The following is a 24,809-nucleotide window of genomic DNA, read 5'->3' on the forward strand; positions in this document are numbered from 1 at the left end:
GAATGTGTATATATAAAGAGAGGGAATTCCCTGGTGGTCCTTTGGTTAGGACTTGGTGCTAGAGTCCAGGTTCAATCCCTGTTCAAGGAACTAAGATTGTGCAAGCTACGAGGTGCAGTCGAAAAATAAAAATAAAAAATAGAGAGGTTTATTTTAAGGAGTGGGTTCACATGATTATGGAGGCTGGTTGGGGCAATAGCATGGAGATCCAGGGAAAGGCCAGTGGTTTTTTTGTTTTTTTCTCATTTATTTTTATTAGTTGGAGGCTAATTACTTTACAATATTGTAGTGGGTTTTGTCATATATTGACATGAATCAGGCATGGATTTACACGTATTCCCCATCCCGATCCTCCCTCCCACCTCCCTCTCTCACCAATCCCTCTGGGTCTTCCCAATGCACCAGCCCCGAGCACTTGTCTCATGCATCCAACCTGGGCTGGTGATCTGTTTCACTACAGATAATATACATGTTTCGATGCTGTTCTCTCAAAACATCCCACCCTCGCCTTCTCCCACAGAGTCCAAAAGTCTGTTCTGTATATCTGTGTCTCTTTTCCTGTTTTGCATATAGGGTTATCATTACCATCTTTCTAAATTCCATATATATGTGTTAGTATGCTGTAATGTTCTTTATCTTTCTGGCTTACTTCACTCTGTATAATGGGCTCCAGTTTCATCCATCTCATTAGAACTGATTCAAATGAATTCTTTTTAATGGCTGAGTAATATTCCATGGTGTATATGTACCAAAGCTTCCTTATCCATTCGTCTGCTGGTGAGCATCTAGGTTGCTTCCATGTCCTGGCTATTATAAACAGTGCTGCGATGCCAGTCAGGATGGCTGCTATCCAAAAGTCTACAAGCAATAAATGCTGAAGAGGGTGTGCAGAAAAGGGAACCCTCTTACACTGTTGGTGGGAATGCAAACTAGTACAGCTACTATGGAGAACAGTGTGGAGATTTCTTAAAAAACTGGAAATAGAACTGCCATATGACCCAGCAATCCCACTTCTGGGCATACACACTGAGGAAACCAGATCTGAAAGAGACACGTGCACCCCAAGGCCAGTGTTGTAGTTCAAGTCTGAAGGCCATCTGCTGGCAGAACTCCTTGCTCAAGTTAGGTTAGCCTTTGTGAATTTGGTACATAGTAAGTGCTTCTCAAGTGTCAACCTAAAAAATAAAATAACAAAATTAAAAGTAAAATGAAATATGTTTTATCAACTCTAATTAAATCCTTAGTATGCTTTATCTATAGCTTAATTTAAAAAAGGAAAAAAAAACAAAATGCAAAAGACGTGAAGAGACATTTCACCAAGGAGGATTTATAGATGGCAAATAGGCACATAAAATATGTTCAATATTATTAGTTATTAGGGATACACAAATTAAAACCATGTTGACCTATCACCATGCATCTATCAAGGGATGTAAAATTAATGAGAATAACACATGCTGAGGAAGATGTAATGAAAGTGGATCATTCACACATTGCTGGTGGAAATATAAAATGGGACACACACTCTGGAAGGAGTTTGGCAATTTCTGTTGAAAACTAAATGTGCAAGCACTATACCACCTAGCCATTGTACTCCTGGGCACTTATCCCAGAGAAATGAAGATTTCTGTTCACATGAAAACCTGTACACAAATGTTCAGAGCAACTTCATTAGTAATAGCTTTATTCACAAACTGGAAACAATCCCGTTGTCTTTCAACTGGTGAATGGTTAAACAAACTGTGGTAAATCTATAGGTAAATCTATTGCTCAGCAATAAAAAGGAAGGGACTATTGATGCAGGTAACTACCTGGATGAATCTCCAAAGAACTGTGCTGAGTGGAAAAAGCCAATCCCCAAAGGTTACATGCTGATTGTATTTATATTATTTATATACATTCTTGGAATAAAATTATAGAAATGGAGAGCAGTTTACTGTTTACCATGCATTAGGGAGGAGAGGGGTGGAAGGGAAGAAGGTATGGCTGTGAAAAGGAAATGTGAGGGGTCCTTGTGTTGATAGAACTGTTCTGCATCTCAGCTCTATCAGTGCCAATATTTTGGTTTTGCTATTGTTTGCTACTTTTGCAAGATGTTGCTGTTGGGGGAAACTGACTATAGGATATACTGGATTTCTCCATAGTATTTCTTACAACTGCATATAATTACCACATAATAAGAAACTCAATTAAAGAATCAAATAAACATTCCCCCAATGGAATGGTGAATGCAGCCATGAACTTAGAAGATTCTTGCTCCTTGGAAAGAAAGCTATCACAAACCTAGACAGCGCATTAAAAAGCAGAGATATCACTATGCCGACAAAGGCCCATATAGTCAAAGCTATGCTTTTTCCAGTAGTTGTGTACAGATATGAGAGTTGGACTATAGAGAAGGCTGAACACCAAAGAATTGATGCTTTTGAATTGTGGTGTTGGAGAAGACTCTTTATAGAGTTCCTTGGACAGCAAGGAGATCAAACCAGTCAATCCTAAAGGAAATCGACCCTGAATATTCATCGGAAGGACTGATGCTGAAGCTGAAGCTCCAATATTTTGGCAATCTGATGTGAAGAGTATCAGGAAAAGACCCTGGTGCTGGGGAAGACTGAAGGCAGGAGGAGAAAGGGGAGACAGAGGATGAGATGGTTGGATGGCATCACCGACTTGATGGATATGAGTTTGAGCAAACTCTGGGAAATAGTGAAGGACAGGGAAGCCTCTCGGGCTGCAGTTCATGGGTTTGACATGACTGAGCGACTGGACAACAACAAGAACAACAAATAACCAGGACCCAACAGTGTGGTTGTACTTACAGATAAAAAAGACGTAATCATGTGGCAGTAAAACAAACAAACAAACAAAAAATGAAGCTAATGGGAAACTGTTTCAAATGTCAAAACCAAATGGATTATCTTTCTTACACTCCTTCGATGGCTCACAACAATGCTACACTTAGTATGCTTCCTATTAGAACTAGAATCAACATACAGCTTTCTTTTTTCCTCAGAGTTCCTGATTATATTTCGTTTTTATTGTCAACCAAAAGCACATATAAATAGCTTCTGGCTTCTTATATAAGTTGATTATGGAATTTGTGCCCATCTTAGGGATATTCTTTACTGAGCCCTTTGGCTTCCTGTTCTAATTATTACCTATTGCTTTCTTGGTCAACTTAGCAGTTCTCATCTTGGGATTTCTTCAACTGCACACTTCTGAAGTACTTTTTCAAAAATATTTATTTATTTGGCTGTTCTGGGTCTTGCAACATGCAGGATCTTTGATTTTCATTGCAGCATATGGAATTTTTAGTTGCAGCATATGGGATCTAGTTCCCTGACCAGCAATCGAACCTCGGCCCCTACATTGGGAGCTGAGTCTTAACCACTGGACCACCAGTGAAATCCCTGGAGTATTTTAAAATACAGATTTTTAGGCATTCCCACAGACCTGTTCAGTTGGAGTTTCTTGGAGTAGGTGTGGCTGGGGTATATGCATTTTAAAAAAACTCCCCCAGGTGATTTAAAAAAATATTGAAGTATAGTTGATTTACAATGTTGTATTAATTTCTGCTATACAGCAAAGTGAGTCACTTGTACATATATTATATTTGTACATATATATAGTGTGCTGCTGCTGCTGCTAAGTCGCTTCAGTCGTGTCTGACTCTGTGCGATCCCATAGACGGCAGCCCACCAGGCTCCACCGTCCCTTGGATTCTCCAGGCAAGAACACTGGAGTGGGTTGCCATTGCCTTCTCCGATATAGTGTACATATTTGTACATATATGTATATGTTCTTTTTCATATTCTTTTCCACTATGGTTTATCACAGGATTTTGAATATAGTTCTCTGTGGATCACAATAAACTCTGGAAAATTCTGAAAGAGATGGGAATACCAGACCACCTGACCCGCCACTTGAGAAACCTGTATGCAGGTCAGGAAGCAACAGTTTAGAACTGGACATGGAACAGCAGACTGGTTCCAAATAGGAAAAGGAGCACGTCAAGGCTGTATATTGTCACCCTGCTTATTTAACTTATATGCAGAGTACATTATGAGAAATGCTGGGCTGGAGGAAGCACAAGCTGGAATCAAGACTGCTGGGAGAAATAACAATAACCTCAGATATGCAGATGACATCACCCTTATGGCAGAGAGTGAAGAGGAGCTAAAAAGCCTCTTGATGAAAGTGAAAGAGGAGAGTGAAAAAGTTGGCTTAAAGCTCAACATTCAGAAAACTAAGATCATGGCATCTGGTCCCATCACTTCATGGCAAATAGATGGGGAAATAGTGGAAACTATTTTTGGGGGCTCCAAAATCACTGCAGATGGTGATTGCAGCCATGAAATTAAAAGATGCTTGCTCCTTGGAAAGTCATGACCAACCTAGATAGCACATTTAAAAGCAGAGACATTACTTTGCCAACAAAGGTCCATCTAGTCAAGGCTATGGTTTTTCCAGTGGTGATGTATGGATGTGAGAGTTGGACTGTGAAGAAAGCTGAGCGCCAAAAAATTGATGCTTTTGAACCGTGGTGTTGGAGAAGACTCTTGAGAGTCCCTTGGATTGCAAGGAGATTGAACCAGTCCAACCTAAAGGAGATCAGTCCTGGGTATTCATTGGAAGGACTGATGCTGAAGCTGAAACTCCAATACTTTGGCCACCTCATGCGAAGAACTGACTCATTGGAAAAGACCCTGGTGCTGGGAGGGATTGGGGGCAGGAGGAGAAGGGGACGACAGAGGATGAGATGATTGGATGGCATCACCGACTCGATGGACATGAGTCTGAGTAAAAGCTCCGGGAGTTGGTGATGGACAGGGAGGCCTGGCGTGCTGTGGTTCATGGGGGCGCAAAGAGTCGGACACGACTGAGTGACTGAACTGAACTGAACTCTGTGCTATACCTGTAGGACCTTGTTGTTTCTCCCAGGTGAATTTTTGCTCATCAGTCATATTTGAGAACCCATGTGGCTTATCCTTAGTCCTGTAACTGATGTTATTATTATTAAGAGTAACAATAAGTACTGTTGTTTGAGGAGTCACTATGTTTCCAGGCAATCATTTTAATAGTGAATGCATGGTCTCATTTAATCTTTACAACAAACCTGTGAGGTAGGTACTATTATTATCCCTATTTAGAGAAAATTTAGTTCAGAAAAGTTCAATCACACCACTTTCAAGATCCAGAAACAAGATCAGAACTGAGTTTTTTCTGACAACAAAATCTCAGATTTAACCAACAAACTGTTAATTTTTAAATGGATAGAGCCAAGGGCCTCATGGAAAATCTCTAGAAGTAAAAGAACTTGGGGTTGGATCACAGATAAAAGGACTGTGTACTGTCAACTAGTTTTACAGCTAAAACCTGGCATCTTTTAATCAGTTAAATCAACTAAGCAAGGTCATTTTTGTGAGATACCAGAAGTATGACTAATGGACTGTGGGTCAAGTGGGAAACCTTCACAATTACTTTTGAACTCTGAATATTTTGGACACAATAAAAATTATTCACATATCCTACCAGTAAATATCTTAAAGGTTTTTCCATGGAAGCATCTGAAAGAAAGGTGGTATCTATGGCTATCTGTAACTGCCTGCTCCATATTTTCTCTGACTTCCATTTTGATGGATAATTGGAGTGAGCTGTACTAATTTCTGAGCTTTTGAAATGGAATGCTTATTTCAGCTGTAGTTAGGAAAATTAAGAGTAGCCTCTAAATGACTTGTTCACTTTAGTGGCTAAATATTTGGAATGCCATACTGTGCCATCTTTGAACTAGAGTCTTAACTTTTACAAATACCAAAGATGACTCAGAACTATTCCCATTTAAGAAGTATGCCCTTGAAGCTCTTGATGTTCTGATATGGACTGATCCCCAAGATACCTCAGGTTTAAAAAAAACAAACACGTAGTATGTTGCTACTTGTATAAAAAGAGAGGACAGGCAAATTTGGCAATAAATACCTTAAAATCTCTAGAAGGATGCATAAGAAGAAAACAAAAGAAACATGTCCTAGTAATGGGCACAAAAATAATGTTTAAAATCTAACTTTAAATTGTTAATGAAATGTGCAAAATCACTACACACACACATAATGGAATAGTGAGTTTTGTGCTACATTAGACTGCTGCACGCTTTCATACTGCATTGGTTGTTTTTCTTGTGTGATTTAAAAACCCAAACCAACTCTTCTAATTAAGCTCTCCCTGGCCAGGAGCTCACTTGGATCCCTGACAGTCCCTAGTTAAAGCCTAGTTTGTAGTTTTTGACAGCAAACTAAGACCCTCTTGTTTGCTTCAGGAAAACTGGCTGGTTTTAGTTCCTGGTATTATTTTGGTGGTACCCTCATTCCAACAAGTCACCAATCCGCTTGACCATGATTTACAACTGTGCCAGATTTTTCTTGGTTGCTTTTTGTTTGAGACAGATAGTAGTAGTAATGATAAAGTTACTTTTAGCTTGGTTTTGATTTCTGACAAATTATTTTAGAAGCAGGAATAAGGTGGTATATTAGGATGATAAATTAAGGGTGAAAGCAACTAAATCAGATTATTTGAATGACTATATGTGTTTAGGGAATATATTTTAATTCTTCCATTTATTGCTTCTTAATTAGTCCATAACTCAGAAGGTTAAAAATACCAAAGACAGGTGACATTTTATAAAAGAAATTTTTCAAATGTGCTTTTTCTGATAGTGCTGCTCGATGTGAATAGTATTCAGTAATTTTAAAAATAATTTTATTTATCTTTGTTAACATGCTTCGTTATAGGAAAAGAGACTGAGTCAGAAACCTTCAGTACTTTCACTGTTAAATCCACCTCATCTCCTTTTATGTGACTTCTTACCAGAAAAGAAATGGCCTAAGAATTTCCACCTGCCTGATTTGACATTTGTAAGAAGTCTTACAGTACTTTCATTTCACAAATATATTACCCCAAGTAATAAGTTTTTATAACCCTTACCCCTTAAGGAGCCCAAAACTAAGCTCGAAGGGAAATGACAAACCTTGCCAAAAAAGTGGAAATATCCTTTCTTTCCCCTCTGTGGTCTAGTGGTGTCACTTAACTATAACTCCTCAGTCAGTGACCTTCAGAAACCTAGGGGGCTAAACAGAAGTAGCACATTGAAGGTCATCCCCTCCACAGATACCCAAAAAGGGGAACACATATTCATTATAACAGGTAAGTGTTTTTATAATTATGGCAGATGGTGATTGAAGCAAAGGCAATTCAAAAGGGGAGACACGCAAAAGCAATAATTTTGAATGTTTGACATTTGTTTTGAAACTACCTTACTACCCTATACCCTTTACCATCTGTCTGTTATCCCTCCCAACACCCACCTCTGTCTTCCCACAGGGCTCCATTGTCTGCAGTTCCTGTTTCTCAGGGGCGGAGCTGTGGGAGGCAGCCATGGGTGCCATAATAGGCACCTGCGGCCAGCACAATGGGCTGTGGGTGCTTGTGGGAGAGACAGATTGATGTATTGTGCATGGGGGAGGAGGGCTGTCACTTGAATCCATGTGAACCCAGGCTTTAGGGGCAAGGGAGATTGACAGCTTTTGTAGGTTGCATTTCTTTTTCAAAGCTTGGCTTTAATAGACAGTAAGTTTGGGGCCCCAGGCTTTCACTCCCATAATTCTAACAGGGCAATCACGAGCATTCAGCATTTCTTTTTACCCCCCTTGTTACGCATTAAATGATTTCAGTAAAGGAATGTGCAGCATTAATTAGAATTTGTTAGCAGATACCAAGGGGAAAAGTTTCTTCACAACAACTATAGGAGGTGTCATTTGTACAAAGACTTTTTTGTTTTCTTTCCCCATTACATTATCACTGCAATATGTAAGGTAGTGATTCTTTTCATTTAAATTAAGTGGAAAGCTACTAAATCTTGTTTTATTCTCCAAAAAGAATAAGGTCCTTAACACTTATCTTTTAACTTCTTTCATTTCCTAAGGTTGGTGTTTACTTTTTCTTTCAGTCCGACCCATTTACTGATCTGTGTGGTTGTGTATCCAGTTTTGTGTACCATTTAGCTCTTACAATTATAGGCAACCCACTACTGATATATAAGGATTGTTTCAGGTGAAAATAGCTACCAGTAATATTGAAAGTCATTGACACACTGGGTCCCTTTTTAGTAATGGTACATTGAGAACTGCCAAAAATTAGGTTTGTGTCCTAACATTTCCTAAAACTAATTTTCCCTAGTTGATATTTAACCTTAGCCACGACATCAAAATTATGGAAGAATGGGGCAGCAGCCAAGGAATATTTTTCCTATAGAAAACTCACTCCTAAACCATGTCAGTATTTTAAACATCAAAAGTACCTCCACCCCAATCACACACAGATAACATCACTTCCTTACAGCTAGTTTAAATGATCTTGGGGTTTTTGGTTTGATTCCCATTTTTCTATTCTTTTCTTAAAAATTCTGGCATTTTAGACTTATATAGGGACAAAACTAACCTCAGATAGGATTCTTGTAAACATGCTCTTTGCAATCTGAGGAATTGATAAAACAGTAAAAAAAATTTTGGTGTGATTTTTCTGAATTGTCTCTCATATAAAATCATTTTTACTATGGAAGGAGTTGGAGGCTAATTGAATTAGAATTTTTCCCATTCAATTGTTTTATTTAAATGTGTTAAGGGCAACAGTGAAAAATATTGATTAAGTCTACCATTATTTCTCAGAAAGAACATATTCCCACACAGTAGTCTGCCTCTGTCTATTATAATAATTTGGTGCAATGGTTTAAAAAGTAGTGGGGTGATAATAATTAGGGCGTGCGACACAGAAATTTCAATGCTGGATTCAACATTTCACCATGCAGGGCAGGAAAATTGCCGACCGGGGCTAGTCAGCTCTAAGTACTAATTAACTAATTAATCAGGTGCTGAAACCAACTGAATGGAGGATACCAGCCAGACAACTCAAACCCAAGCAGAGGGTTGTGCTCTTTCAAAGACACTGCAGTCTTTCTTCTTGCTTTTTAACCCAATCAAAAATGAGGGGAGAAAATAGGATATGCTGACCTACTGTCGGTCATTTTGGTCCAAGTTTTTTTACTTAGAGAAAATAAAAACATGTGCCTCTGATAATAACTCTGAGGCACCATATTCAGGGTAGTCCTAAAGCTCTGGCAAAGGGCTATCTCCTTGGCCATGAACTATTTCAGGGCTAGTATATGTGGGTGTGGAGGGGGGAGGAGGCTCTGCCTTCTTGGAGTTTTCTTTTACAATATTTTCTTAACATAGGAGAATGAGAAATATATTTCTCCTTTTGGGCTGATCTTAGGTCTTTTGCCTCATCCCTCGTTTATGTAAATGAGAAGAGTCCAATTACACATATGGAAAAAGGGTTTAATGAATCGTGAAAAAGCCCGGTTTGCAGAGAAAGGGCACAATCCTCTCGTCTTCTTCTCTTTTATATTAAACTTAGAAACATGTATTTCTTTTAAAGAAGATGATAAAGCTTAATGGTTATATCATTTTATTTTATATACTAATCTTCATACTTGGGAATTATTAAGCATATTTTGCTAGAATTATCTTTGGAAGGCTTTCTGGAGACAGCAGATATTCTACAAGAACAATTGCAAAACTCTTTTTTCCCTAAATTAAAAAAAAAAGTATTACATTAGTTCCTTCCATTTTTGACGTTATTCTTAGCTCATGATAATTTTTTTTTAAACACAGTTTGATCTGGAATTGTCTGCACTTAAAAAAGGACTGCATCATTATAAGCGGTTGTTACCGAACCCAAGGAAAAAACCTCAGTATTGCATACCATTTTAGCTCAATTTGGGTATTATTATGGTGTTTTAAGTAGCTAGAATTTTTGGAGTGTTGTAAATTAGATAAACTCTGCCCCCCCCAACCACCTCCTTAAAGGTACTAAATTTTACACTAGAGCATAAAATCCCGCGTTTGGGATTTCATTTGCTTATTTTCTTTCCTCTCACTTCTTCATCCTGGGATTGTCAGTAGTTGAATGTAGACCACACAGAAAACGCCTCAACCGATTTTTTTAAATGACAAAAAAAACCTTGAAAGGATATGGGGGGGCGGGGGTGGGTAGTGAATCAATGCCATTTCTGACTGTAACTCTTAGAATTTGGTAAGTACGCAACCAGCCTCGAAGAGGTGCTTTACAGGGCCAGCAGTAAAGTTCTAAATCACGACTGCAGGTGTTTTCCAGAGACCAAATCCAACAGCCTGGTTGGGCACTTGGGGAAACTGAGGCTGGAAAAGCCGGGAGGGGCGGGCCGGCGAATGCCTGAACTGATTCCCCCACCCCCTTCATAAAATGACTGCTTCGATCCATGGAAAACACTTCTCCTGGGCACCTCCTGTGTGGAGGGCACTGCCGGGATGCCGACTTCGCGAGGGCCGTGCTCTTTCCACTCTAACCCCCGGCCTTCCCGGATCGGCGCCCTGGATGTGATCGACACCATGAAGTTGCCCCATAATCCTCTCTGGCAACATAGGATGTAAAATTTGATCAGCTCATTGGATGAAGCCGACAAGTCTCAAAAATGTGTGAAAAGGGGGCCAAGCAGTAGGCAAGCGCCGCGTTGAGGCAGCGCTCCAGCCGGCCCCCCTCCGAGTTCCCGGTGCGGCAGCCGCGGCGGAGCGGGGGTTGGGACCGGGCTGCGGGGCCGCGGCGGCGGCGGCGGCGGCGGCGGCGGCGGGGAGGCCGCGGCGCCCTGGGCGGGGGCGCGGGGGGGGGGGGCGTAGGAGCGCACCGCGGGGCCGGAAGGGGGCAGCGAGGCGGCGCCGGCGGCTGCGGAGTTATCTCCACGCCGTAGTGGGGACCCGGCCGGGCGGGGCGGGGCGGGGCGTGCACCGGGGCCGCGGGCGGCGCGCCGGAACCGTTGGCCTCAGGGCCCCGCCGCCCGCGCTCCCGCCCGCCGGCGCACGCGGAGGAGGCGGTGGCGGTGTTCGCGGTGGCTGAGGAGGAGGCGGTGGCGGCGGCTGTGGTGGCGGCGGCGGCGGCAGCAGCGGCGGCGGCGGCGGCGGCGGCCGCAGAAGGAGGAGGGGAGCTCGGAGCAGGAGGTGAGGTGGAGAAGCCAGAGGAGGCGGAGGAGGAGGTGGAGGTGGAGGAGAGGAGCGGCCAGAAGGAGGAGGATGGAGGAGCAGCCGAAGGAGGGCGAGGCCGAGGTCGCGGAGCACTGGTTCTCTAAGTGGGAGCGCCAGTGCCTGGCCGAGGTGGAGCAGGAAGAGGACCTGCCCCCGGATCTGCAGGAGGAGGCGGCCCCCGAGACGGCGGGGCTCAAGAGCGAGCAGCAGAAGCTGTGGCACCTCTTCCAGACCTCAGCCACTGCCGTGGCCCAGCTCTACAAGGATGCGGGGTGCCAACAGCCAGGACTCTCCATGTGGGACCCTTTCCAGAATGCAGCCATGGCCGTGACCAGCCTCTACAAAGAGAGTGGGCATGCCCACCAACGAAGTTTTGACCTGGGCATCCAGGTGGGCCACCAGCGTCGCATCAAAGATGTGCTGGAATGGGTGAAGAAGGGCCGGAGCATCATCCTCCGCGAAGATCTGATCAGTTTCCTGTGTGGCAAGGTGCCTCCCGCGCCCCCGCCGCCGCCTCGCACCCCAAGGATGCCCGCGAAGCCGGCCTCCGAGGCCCCCAGCCAGGCCGCCGCCACCGAATCGGGCTCGTCGGTGGACGTCGACCTGCAGCCGTTCCACGAGGCCATCGCCCTTCATGGCCTCAGCGGCGCCATGGCCAGCATTAGCGTGCAATCCGGTGCGCCCGGCTCCCCGCCTCAAGCCAGCGAGGTCGCCGGCGGTGGCCGCCGAAGAAGTAGCTTCCTCGAGGATGACTTGAGCCCGATCGACTGTGAAGAACTGGCCCTCTGCCTGGACAGTGGGGGGTCCCGCAAGCGCACCTCGGCCGAGTGTGGTGATGGCGACACGGACTCCCCAACCCACAAGCGCAACCGAATGGCCTAAACAGGTCTGAACTGCCTCGTGGGTCGCCAGCTGCCATTTTGCCGGGCCATCAACTTGCTCGTCGAAAGGGTCCTCCAGGCGATCTCTTCTCTAAGTTAAACAAAGATTTCTATCAGTTTGCCACAAAAAACCCCCAAAAAACCAAAAAAAAAAAAAAAAAAAAAAAACTTTAAAAGTATTCCAGAAGAGGCTTCCTATGACTCTGACTTTCCCAAAATTATAATACTAGCAGAGTACAAGTACCATGTAGTAGTTAGCAAGACCATTTAATGCAGAAGTATCCGGTCAAGCGGGAGCCTGGTTTATCTTGTTCACAGTTATTCCGTAGCATCTAGCACAGTTGCTGGTGCTTAATAAATGTTTGTTGAATGAATAAATGTGACTTTATTTAAAAGTCTTAGAAGGACTAACAGGTGTTTGCTTGGGTAGGGGATGGTCTTATCCTTTATTGTTTGGTTGTTTGCTTTAACTGGTTTTTTTTTTTTTTCTTCTAGTTCAGTTACCTTTTATCAGAATGCAAAACTTGACATCTTTGTGAAATCTGGAACATTCCGTTTTGGCTCCACGTACCATGAACCTGATTTCTAGATAGAAACTGTGCAAGGTGTACCTATGAGGCTGTGAGTTTTCTTTCTTAAAATAGTCATTTTGGTGATTATGCGATGAGGTAAAGTGCTATGATGGTTGGACAGGTAATAAGTTGCTATTGAGTCAATTTAACGCTCTTTTTAGGAAAGTTAAGCCAACGATCAAGAGCCCGAGGTCAAAGATGGCATTCCTGGTGGCTTGGTGGTATTCCTTTTTCTCAGGGATGGAAAATGTCCCTTTTTCTGAAGTTAAATCTTTTTGGTGATCTCTGTTTTGAAGTGGAAGACAAAGTAGAATGAGTTTCTGGGTTTTATTTAAGGGTATGTGTGTGTGTGTGTGTGTGTGTGTGTGTGTGTGTGTGCTAAGTCACTTCAGTGGTGTCCAACTCTGTGCCATGCTATGAACTATAACCCATCAGGCTTCTCTGTCTATGGGATTCTCCAGGCAAGAATACTGGAGTGAGTTGCCATGCTCTCCTCCAGGAGATCTTCCTGACCCAGAGATAGAACCTGCATCTCCTGCATTGCAGGCAGATTCTTTACCGCTAAGTCACCGGGGAAGCCCGATTTAAGGTTATATTGTTGTTGTTTAGTCGCTAAGTCATGTCTGACTCTTTGTGACTCCATGGCCTGCCAGACTCCTCTGGGAGCCTGTCCATGGGATTTCCCAGGCAAGAATACTGGAGTGGGTAGCCATTTCCTTTTCCAGGAGATCTATTTGACCCAAGGATTAAACCCAGGTCTCCTTCATGTCAGGTAGATTCTTCTCCACTGAGCTACCAGGGAAGCCCCATTTAAGGGTATAGCATGATCTAATTAAAAGAGCATGCGCTTTGTGTCAATAATATCAACAGTAGAATGGTAGTCCCACAGATACACTGTGTGATATTGGGCAAATCACTTAATGTCTTTTGGCCTCAGTTTTTCATCTGTAAAAGGGAACTATGTGTCTCCTAAAGTCATTGTGACGGTAAGATAAAACCCGTATTTCAAGTATCTAGCACAATGCTTGGTACCTAAAGCATTATAATGTTCTCCCTTCTTTATAAATACAAATTGGTAAAACATTAAAATCCACTATATTTTGGAAAAGGCAAGAAAAAAAAATAGATTGGTTTAGAAATCAGGAAAAAACAGAATCTCTGTGTTTGAGATGGAAACTACTGTTTCATAGTTAAAATGTGCCTGAATATCCCAGATCTTGTATTAATTATAAGTGTGTTTAACTCATGAGTACTCAGGGTCATCACTCTGGATGTTAGGGCTGGCTTGTAGTTCCTAAAATTGCCTGAGAGATGCACCTTGCAACTGGTACAGTGGTCAAAGATCTACTTCCTCTGGCCTGGAAGACTATGAGAAGGTGGGTAAAGATGGAAAGGATTTGAAAGTGAAAGTCCTAGTGATACATAAAAGGCCAAAGTGGTTCTGAATAAGGATGAGGTGGAGTAGAGGTGATGAAAGGGTAGACTGGGTGGGATGGGGGTGGAGGAGTTGGGAGTGAGGTTATGGAAGGGGTGGGGGAAAGTTAAAATATCCAAATCTTCCCCAGACTCTCCACAAACTGGTGCACAAAATAGTATATATAGATGTGTAATACCTTGCCTTTAGGTTCATATCAAAGTTTTTGTTTCATTAGTTTGGACTTTGAAATAGATTTATAATCGACTAGTGCATTGAAATAATACAACAAAATAAAGTGAATTCCCTAGTAGAATTAAAAACTTGCTATTCCAACTAATAAAAATAAATGATGTACAACATGAGATATTTAGATCAAAAATGAAAATTAACTTTCTGAAAGAGCAGCTGATAAACTTTAGAAAGGGTCCATAGGAAAAGTTATGGAATTTCCTTTTAAGGAGGAATTCTTTAATAAAATGTATTCCACTCTGCTGTGGGAAAAAAAAAACAAACTTGCTATTGAGGCACTTTGCAAATACAGACTGAGGCACCATGCTAGGCCCTGAGAAGGGATGTTTATAAAACATAAAAAATATCTTGATCCTCAAAAAGCACATCCTGGCTTGGAAGATGATATAGTCCAGCGTGCTGAGTCACTTCAGTCATGTCTGACTCTGCAACCCTATGGACTGTAGCCTGCCAGGCTTCTCTGTCCATGGGATTCTCCAGGCAAGAATACTGGAGTGAGTTGTCACGCCCTCCTCTAGGGGATCTTCCTGACCCAGTGTTGGAACCCACGTCTCTTACATCTCCTGCATTGGCAGGTGTGTTCTTCATCACTAGTGCCACCTGGGAAGCCAAAATACAGTCCAGAAAGCATTTCTGATTGTATACAAAGCACCAAAGGGCTGTGCAGAAAAACAGAGGCCTTCCTTGCCCAGAGGGTCACAGCTTGTGGAGGAGGTGGCATTTGAACAGGCGCCCAGAACAACAGGTAGGAAGGGAGGGCCCAGGCAATCCTAGCAGCGGAAGAATATAACAAAGTTTGGGAAGGGGAAGAACAGCAAACTGGGTTCAGGGGATCATAGGTGCTGGGTATATAGAGGCAGGGGGAGGTAGGGGCCAAAGTGCAGAGGCTCTCAAATGCCTGGCCCAGTGCTTTAGGTTCTGTCCTGGGGCAGGGTGATACCACTCAGTCTGTGCTTTAGGCAGATTGGTCTGGCAGTGAGACACTGGAGCTGGTGGTAACCAGCCTATTCCCGTGGGATGCTCTTTCCTGCGGAAGTTGCCATTTGGTTAACCAGGATTGTGGAGATGTTTGACTTGACAGGACTTTCTCTGGGAAGCCTTTGCTCACTTAGAACCTCCCACACTTCAAACCATAGCAGGTAGGAGGCACCTTCTGTGTGTGTTCTGCCCTGCTTCTAGGCTGAGAAAGCCTTCAGTTCCAGCTGCAGAATCTCTTGATGGGCTAGTCTTAAAGAAACAAAACAGCCCTGCCTTTTATCATTCTTCTGCTGCTTGTGTTGGAGAGCCCTCCTGCAGGAAATCACTGGGGCATTTGGGGCTACAAGGCTGGCTGAACCACCACAGCAGTTTTAACAGGTAGGTTTAGAGAGTTGTAAGAGGGCATGTCAGTACGAGGGCGGGGACCTCATTTGTCTTGTTTCCTTTGGTAACCTCCAGAGCCTAACAGTGCCTGATCCATGGGCACACAATAAATATTCATTTAATTGGTGGATGAGTAAGCCCTCATCCAGACCTAGTTATGGCTATTCTGCTCTCTTTCTCTGTGTATCTACTGCCCAGGAAAGGCACCTGAAGCCCATGCTCTAATTTCTAGATGATTCTCCCCTGCAGCCTTTTCCTGACTATTTGATTCAGCATTTTGCAAAGTGTGGTTAGTTCCATGACCACCTCCCTTGAGAATCCACTGAGCTGCTTCTGAAGCTGGCCGCTTCAGAAGACCCCTCCAGGTGAATTACAGTCTCAGTGGGAGGGTCCCGGAAGTGACCTCCTTTAGGAGGAGGTGTCGGTGGTCATGGTGCCCAGTGAAGTCTGAAACTCCAGTGACCCCACTGTGAGATTTGTGATTGATTCAAGGGGCTCGTTTTAAATTATCATTGCTGGTGAACCTTGTGTGCCAGCTTAAAGTGAATCTCCCCATTTGTATGTATTATCTTCATCATGACTTTGCATATTGCACACATTTTTCTTCTAGGAGCACAGTTGAGAAGATGGAGGAAAAATGTTATTAACTGATGTTTCCTGATTTGGTCCTTTCATAGGAGACTGAGAGAAGGCTCTGATTTCCTAACCTCTAGCTGAGTATTTTATGCATTAGACCACTGCTCCCTAATCAAAATTATAAACAGGAAACATTGCACTTAGATCACTTTGCCTTTTGTGAATTGATGATGGAGTAGAGGTCAGGGGAGGATTTGTTGTTAGTTAATCAGGAGGTTTACTGACCTCTTCCAATAGTATATGCATACTTTCTTTTCTGTTGTGTTTGTTTGGGGGAAGCTGTTGGAGTTATGCATTCAGGGAATATAAGTCACCCCTTGCCACTACCACTGCACTCCAACCACCAGCCAACCTGGACCACTTAAAGTTTCCTAAACTTTTTGTCATCTCTGGACTCTGGAATTCTTCCCAAATTTAGATCAAGAGGGACCTTAAAGATCATCTCCGGCAGGGTTAACTATTCAGTTTACAAATGGGACAACTGACCTCACCAGGGAGGGCCACAGTGACTTACTGGTAAGACTGCTACCCCCTAGCTGGTTCCAGTCCGTTGCTCGCTTCACTGGACCTTCCTCAGTTATATTGTGTTTGACCTTTTAATTAATATGTTGATGATCAAGTGGAACTAGGAAACTTGTACTGTTGTGAAGCCTCTCTGGCCTGGCAAGCATACTTTCTTTTCTCTGTTGTGTTTGTTTGGGGGAAGCTGTTGGAGTTATGCATTCAGGGAATACAAGTCACCCCTTGCCACTACCACTGCACTCTAGCCACCAGCCAACCTGGACCACTTAACGTTTCCTAAACTTTTTATCATCTCTGGACTCTGGGCCATTTTACCTTATTGCTTTCTTGGCCTCTGATGCCCTGCCCTAAATTCCTTTTTGTCTACTTCACTCCAGCTCAGTCTTCAAAGCTCACCTCACGCATTATGTTTTTATTTTTTTGGATATCTTCCTTGCCCTTCCAAGTTAGGATTAAATGCCTCTTCCCAGAGTTCCCACTTAGGACTTAACACTGTGTTTGTTAGTTTGTCTTTGCCTCAGGAGACTGTAAAACACCAAGCTCATCCCAGTTCAGTCACACAGTTGTGTCCGACTCTTTGCGACTCCATGGACTGTAGTGTGCCAGGCTTCCCTGTCCATCACCAATTCCTGGAGCTTGCTCAAACTCATATCCATTGAGTCGGTGATGCCATCCAACCATCTCATCCTCTGTCATCCCCTTCTCCTCCTGCCTTCAATCTTTCCCAGCATCAGGGTCTTTTCCAATGAATTAGTTCTTCGTGTCAGGTGGCCAAAGTATTGGAGTTTCAGCTTCAGCATCAGTCCTTCTGATGAATATTCAGGGTTAATTTCCTTCAGGATTGACTGGTTTGATCTCCTTGCAGTCCAAGGGACTCTTAGGGGTCTTCTTCAACACCACAGTTCAAAAGCATCAATTCTTCGACGCTCAGCTTTCTTTATGGTTCAACTCTCACAGCCATACATGACTACTGGGAAAACCATAGCTTTAACTAGATGGACCTTTCTCGGCAAAGTTATGTCTCTGCTTTTTAATATGCAGAAAATTAAAGAGAACTTAAAATGTTCACTCCAAGAGGGTCTCTTTTGTAGGAGGTGGGTAAGAATCTGCATTACTGCACATGTACACTGAAAAGGCATATTCAGCATTACACCATACTTTTTTTTTATTAATGAACGAATTACTTTTGTCATGGAATTACATTGTGGGAAGAACAGCTCAAAGCAAAACTTTGGAGGAGTGGTTTTAATCAGGTATTAAATGTGCTTCCCCGAAGAAGTGTAGCATATAAAAAGTTATCAGTGTTCTTTCTCGCTTGTAAATATGATTGTACTGTCTCAACTTCAGTGGCAAGCATACAAGATCCTGGCTTAGGTCTTGACCTTGATTTTTTTTGCTTGATATGAAATAAATGAGTTGGTTTTATTAGATGATCTTTAAGGTCTATGCAAACTCTGGCACTTTCTGGTCTCTGATTTAATTGGCAGTGGTAGTGATGACCTTCTTTCTGTGATAGTCTCATTTTGATGATCTAGTGTCTGAACAGCTGAGCTCTGTGAGTCCCTTAAAATCAGGACTGCCATGTTGACATAATTCCAAGCTTCACTCACTGGGTGGTAATGGCCTGGCCACTTGTAAGATGGGAATGTAGCAGCTTACCTCTCTCTCTTTTTGTTCCATCTTCCTTAGGAGGTCAAGAAGTCAATACAATATTGAATGTTTAAGGGGTATATTAGAGTCAAATGCCCCCTTAGTTGGGCAGGTTCCTTTCTCAAAAATAGCAAGTCAAGCAGGAGGATGTTTCAAAGAGAGATGAGTTCATAGACTCATTGGACTATTAACAAAGGGGCACCTGGAAGTCCATTGAGTCCACATGGCCCAACTCTGGCGAGAACAGAAATAGAAACCATCCTGAATGCATCAGCTGCTCTCCTCATCTTCAGGAGCTGCCAGGCAGGCCTTTCTGAAAAGAACCCCACATTCCGCTGACTACAGCCATGTGCTTGCCCTCCTATCTAACTGCCGGCAAGCTGGCTCACCACATCAGTGCAATAAGCCTTCTGCTGTGGTCAAAGCTTTCATCTCCAAACCTGGACTTTGGACATTTCAACTACCATTTTCTCACCTTTTTCTTGTCTTTTTTTTTTACCCCCAGCCTCTTTGTTGGACAGAATCTTCTGTGTTTCTAGGATTCCTAGTACACTGCCCCAAACCCCTACATATGGCACATATTATATAGTGTGTCTTGCATTTCCTTTCGTATCCCTCGTAGAGACCCTGGCTGCAAATTTCTCATTCTTCCCTTCTTGAAGTCCCAGGCTTTCTTGACATCAGTACCCAATTTTGTGTTTAAGTGTGGCTATCTTAAATTGGAAGCTTCTGGGAAAGTTGGGAGAAATGTTGGATGATTAAGAAAGTTATGTGCCACACCACGTGGGAGCCTCTCAAATACAACCTTGGTGGTCATGACCCCGGTCGGAGAGGGAAGCCTGTGATGTCACCCCTTCCCCGAGTCCCAGTTTCACGGATAGTATCTCTGAATGGAATTGTCTGAGGGAGATTGTTCCTTGTGAAAAGTTCACATGATGAAGTTTGAAGAGCTTGTTTCACTCAGAGCCCAGCAGGACAGAGTGGTTTGGAATGCAGCATTCAGTGTGTTCTGTTTGGCTGAAAGCTGTCACAGGGAACAAGCACTTAGCAAACAGCATGAACAAGGATTTGAACTAGAAAACGAGAAGGGCCTTGACAACATTGTAATAGTGGCTTGTCTCCTCAAAAACTGCTCAATGGTACACAAGGAGGTGAAAAAGAAGGCTAGGAAAATACATAGATTTGGGTTTCATTCAAAACAGCCCAATGTGAGAGTGCCCTAATATGGGTAAAGTTTGACTAGGGGTTCCTGGACCACTGTGACCATCTTCACTTTACTATATCTGATCAGACTATTGCCTTTTCTAAGGCGAAAGCCACAGACTAAGTCTGTGCCCACAGGGTGAACACACAACCTATTGAAAACAGATTGATCCATCAACTGCATATAGTCTGTTTTCACAGTGCCAAATGCCTGGGTTGAATGTTTTTCTCTTTATATTTCACTGAATTAACTGAATAGACCTGTTGATATTGCTCTGGGCTTTTCATGTTTTAAGTGGAATTATGTGCAATTTAACAGGGCTATTCTGTCAGTATTTACATTCCCTTTGCTTGAAAATTGGTTCTTTCCATTTCTCTCCTTTTTATTGAGGTATAATTGACAAATAAAATTGTAAGATAATTTAAAATGTACAACATGATGATTTTAGGTATGAGTACATTGTGAAAGGGTTCCTCCCACCTAGTTAATGAGTTCTTCCTAGTTCTTAAAGTCTCTTTTTAATACTCCAATTTCAGGTGCTATCTGTGCCTGATACACAGAGCCCAAGTCTTTATGGATGATAAAATTTAACTACCATAGGTGTGTGCAGTAGTTGGAGGCTCATTTATGATGCCATCCCCAGGGCCCATGCCACAGGTGCTCGCCTACCTTAGGTGAAACATGAGGATAAGAAGGTATTTATTCTGATGAAGTTTGCGCTTATGCCTAATTCTGCCCTGAAGCAGCTAGTGCTCTAGCAGGCATACAGTAGTTACTATATAAAGGGCCAAGAAAGCACAGTATCCACCCTGAATACATGTTAATAGACTCACTGGAGTGCTTTAGGATTGTGTATGGACATACCCTGGTTCATTGAATTCAGTTTAAAAAAAGATCAAATCCAATTAGACAGCCTCTTCCAAATTCAGTTCAATTCAACAAACAATTGTTACGATACAAGCCTTGTGCTACCTCATGCAAAGCTTTCGGATTTTGTTTTACCTTTCTGCTTTGTTGTCACATCATGTCAGCACGGGTTGGTAAATATTGAGGTTTCATTGTTCAGAAAGTTCAAGAATGCCTTTTCTTATTTACTTGTAACTCTTGAAAAATTTTATAAGTCTCTTCTCTGCTTGGAAGGTGTTTATCTGGAACTTCTACTCCTAGCTTGGATACAGACTCAGATACTTTGAAGATGAAAATGTAGTGTTGTATTCGTGTTTTGTGTCATAGTCCTTTGGTTTGGAGGCTCATGTTAGTTTCAAGAGGAGATGGTGGAAATGCTAGTTATTAGCATTTGGATTGTTTCAAGGATAGATTATTTTTCAGGGGGTCCAATTTTAGTGCTGTTCAATGGAAATACAATGCAAGCCACATATGTAATTCTCAATTTTCTAGTAGCCACATTTAAAAAGAAAAAGGTAAATTAACTTTAATGATATATTTAATTTAACCTGATATATTGAAAATATTTTCATTTCAACATGTAATCAATATAAAAATTACTAATGAGATACCTTATTTTTAGAATCTTGTACTAAGTCTTTGAAATCCGTTGTGTGTTTTATATCTACAGTATACCTCAATTCAGTCTCCATACATCATGTGGTCAGATAGGCACATGTAGCTAGTGGCTTCAGTATTGGACAGTACCATCTTAGATGGACTTAAGCTCCAGTTGGGATGGGGACTTATGATAATTCAAGGACACTGACCTCCCTTGAGGGGTTTAACAGTACGGCTATACTCAGCTCCATCCAGAATGAGAATCCCTGCTCTCAGATCTAAGATCATTGACCACTTTTCTTCAGGAACAGTGGTTATGATTCTTATGCTATATATTGATTTTTCTATTTTTCTAAAAATATGCCTATAGTCAGCTGTAATTCTATGGACTTTCCCCCTTAATCACAGGATTCAATAAGGAGGGGAAGACCTTAAAGCCTGAAGTAGACAGGGCACAGAGAAAAAGAAAATACTTAAAAGTAAATGCATAATTTTTATTCCCTTTAACAGTCAGCAGTGCTTGTTGAGCAACTACTATGTGTAAGACAGTGTGCTTGATGCTATGAAAGATTATATGATTCCTGACATGAGCTTAGATTATACTCTTGTGAGTGAGACAGTGAAGTGAAAGTGTTAGTCGCTCATCTGTGTCCGACTCTTTGCGACCCCATGGACTATAGCCTGCCAGGCTCCTCTGTCCATGGGATTCTCCAGGGAAGAATACTGGAGTGGGTTGCCATTTCCTTCTCCAGGGGATCTTCCCAACCCAGGGATCGAACCTGGGTCTCCTGCATTGCAAGCAGATTCTTATAAGTAATGCAGTACGCAAGTATGTAGGCACACATGCGTGTACATGAACACACACACACACAAATTCTAAGGTAAACACAGTGTGCCTGAGTGCCATTACTAGAGGGGTACTGCTTTTATTTGGGGCACAGACTAAGGGAGACATTAATTCCATTTGAAGAGACTCAGAGGCTGGTTATGGAAGACGTAATGAAACCAGGCCTTAAAGGATCAGTATTTTCAGGTCAGTTAATTTAATGAATTAGGCTCAACATATTCTACAGGATCAAATTTGAGATAGATCCTAACAGGGTGAAGTTTGCTGACTCCCTGAGGCTTTCTGCATGCATTTTCTGAACAGGGTCAGTCTGGGGTAAAGCTTTGTTTTATTCCCATAACGTACCCTTGGTGCCAGAGACTCCACAGAGGCCAAGTTAGCTCCAACCTGGCATACCTTTTCTGATGTTCCCTGTGACTGCAGGCTTTTCCTTTTCAAGCCAGGGCTCCAAACATAGTCTATTTGGTTAAAATTATGTTCTTTGACGGACATAGAGATGATCATACTAAGTGAAGTAAGTTGGAGAAAGACCAATACCATATGATATCACTCATATGTGGAATTGAAAAAATAATACAAATGAACTTCTTTACAAAACAGAAACAGACTCACAGACATAGAAAACAAACTTGTATTTCCCATCCTGATACAATGTATGACAAAAACCGCTACAATATTGTAAAGTAATTAGCCTCCAACTAATAAAAATAAATGGAAAAAAAAAGAAAACAAACTTGTGGTTACCAAAGGGGAAAGGTGAGGGGAGGAATAAATTAGGAGTTGGGGATTAACAGATATGAGCTACTTTACATAAAACAGATGAGCAAGAAGGACTTACTGTATAGCACAGGGAACTAGATTCTGTATCTTATAAAATAATCTATAATGGAAAATAATCTGAAAAAATATGAATAACAGAATCACTTTGAAACTAGCACAACATTGTAAATCAACCATACTTCAATAAAAAAATTATGTTTTTTGATGTGGTATTTTCCTGTTAGCTACTGATTATATCATGTCCATTGTTGGCTTTGGAAGGGGGAGTAGAGGGCATTTAACTAATTGGTATTATTTTTTATATCATTTAAAAGTTTATTTTATTTAGAGGATAATTACAGTATTGTGATGGCTTTTGCCATACATCAGTATGAATTGACCATAGGTATACATGTGTCCCCTCCCTCCTGAACCCCCATCCCACCCCCCTCCCCACCCAACCCTTCCAGGTTGTCACAGAGTACTAACTTTGGGTGCCTTGCATTGTATCAGACTCCCATTGGCTGTCTGTTTTACATATAGTTGTTATTACCAACAAAGGTCCGTCTAATCAAAGCTATGGTTTTTCCAGTAGTCATGTATGGATGTGAGAGTCGGACTCTAAAGAGAGCTGAGTGCCGAAGAACTGATGCTTTTGAACTGTGGTGTTGGAGAAGACTCTTGAGAGTCCCTTGGACTGCAAGGAGATCCAACCAGTCCATCCTAAAGGAGATCAGTCCTGGGTGTTCATTGGAAGGACTGATGTTGAAGCTGAAACTCTAATACTTTGGCCACCTGATGCGAAGAACTGATTGATTGGAAAAGACCCTGATGCTGGGAAAGATTGAAGACGGGAGGAAAAGGGGATGACAAAGGATGAGATGCTTGGATGACAGACATGAGCTTGAGTAGGCTCTGGGAGTTGGTGATGGACAGGGAAGCCTGGCTTGCTGCAGTCCATGGGGTCGCAAAGAGTCGGACACAACTGAGCAACTGAGCTGATTGATTATTAATTATCAACTTTGGCTAGCATGTTACAGTTTACCAGGTGTTTTTGCATGGATGATTACATTTGATGCTTGTAGTTTCTCTATGTGACATTATTACAGGTAAGGAAATTGAGGCTCAGAAAGATATGCTGACTTAGCTCCAGACCTTTGGCTAGTAACTGATGGAACTGGATTCAAGCAAGACCTTTGGACTTCCTGGCCAGTGTCCTTACCAGGCTCCTACCCTGCTTGTCCGCTTCCCCCAAGTCCTGTCCTTCAAGTGCCCAGAGATAAGGATATGCAGGCTAGCTCTCTGTTTAGCAATTTAATGAGCATAAATCCCCGGACTAACAATAGATACATTTGAGAGGGAGTATTCAGATTGTAAAACAATATTCCATTAGTTCGAAAAGTGAGTTCCACTGGAGAGATTAGCATATAATTTTACCAAAAACTAATCTTACACCCAACCACTAAAGAATGCATTTATTAGGTGAAGTAAAATACACATAGTTCCATGGGACAGGTCCTTACTTGATGTTGACAAGAATAATTTCTTCATATTAGTCAGTTTTCTATTTTCAGAAATGTATTCTAACCTGAAACCTCTGAAATCAGTGCAGAATTTCAAAGTGAGTAGTTTTTTTTTTTTTTTTTAATTTTCTTTCTTCCCAGTAAAACACTCTTTTTCATACTCACGGAGTTTCTTGGGCTGGAATGCATTTTATTTTCCTAACCATAAAAGTAAAAACCATGGATCTGTCCTTAGGAAATTTTGTGCCTGGTTCCTTGTTTTTGTTTTTTCAATAGGTCTCAGCTTTTTAATTGGAGGTTCCCAGAGAAGCTGGCTGTGACTTTTGCGTACCAAGTGAAGTGTGTTTCTATGAAATGATGTTGATGGGCTCCTGAATCACTCTCTTTTATAGATAGGAGCTAGTTCCTTGTTTTGGTGAAATTCCTTCTACTTCTCTTTTCAGTGGTGTTCTGAAGAATCATCAACCTTAACAGTGGCGTGGAAGAATCAGATCTGACGTATAATACAGCCAATTAACAAGAAAACCCTGCTGCTATTGCTGCTGCTGCTAAGTCACTTCAGTCGTGTCTGACTCTGTG

The 24,809-nt window shown here is 42.2% G+C and overlaps 1 protein-coding gene across 1 annotated transcript; it reads left to right on the forward strand.

Annotated features, from left to right (window-relative positions):
- The first annotated feature begins 11,150 nt into the window (after positions 1-11,150).
- Positions 11,151-11,984, forward strand: HAPSTR2 (HUWE1 associated protein modifying stress responses 2). The gene has a single exon (XM_061137547.1). The coding sequence runs from the start codon at positions 11,151-11,153 to the stop codon at positions 11,982-11,984; it is 834 nt and encodes a 277-aa protein (XP_060993530.1).
- The last annotated feature ends 12,825 nt before the right edge of the window (positions 11,985-24,809 follow it).

This window comes from Dama dama, chromosome X (assembly GCF_033118175.1).
Source record: "Dama dama isolate Ldn47 chromosome X, ASM3311817v1, whole genome shotgun sequence".
In the NCBI taxonomy this organism is placed as follows: domain Eukaryota; kingdom Metazoa; phylum Chordata; class Mammalia; order Artiodactyla; family Cervidae; genus Dama; species Dama dama.

Bases quoted from the DNA above. Each gene is read 5' to 3' on its own strand.
- HAPSTR2 (XM_061137547.1), top strand. From the start codon at position 11,151: ATGGAGGAGCAGCCGAAGGAGGGCGAGGCCGAGGTCGCGGAGCACTGG.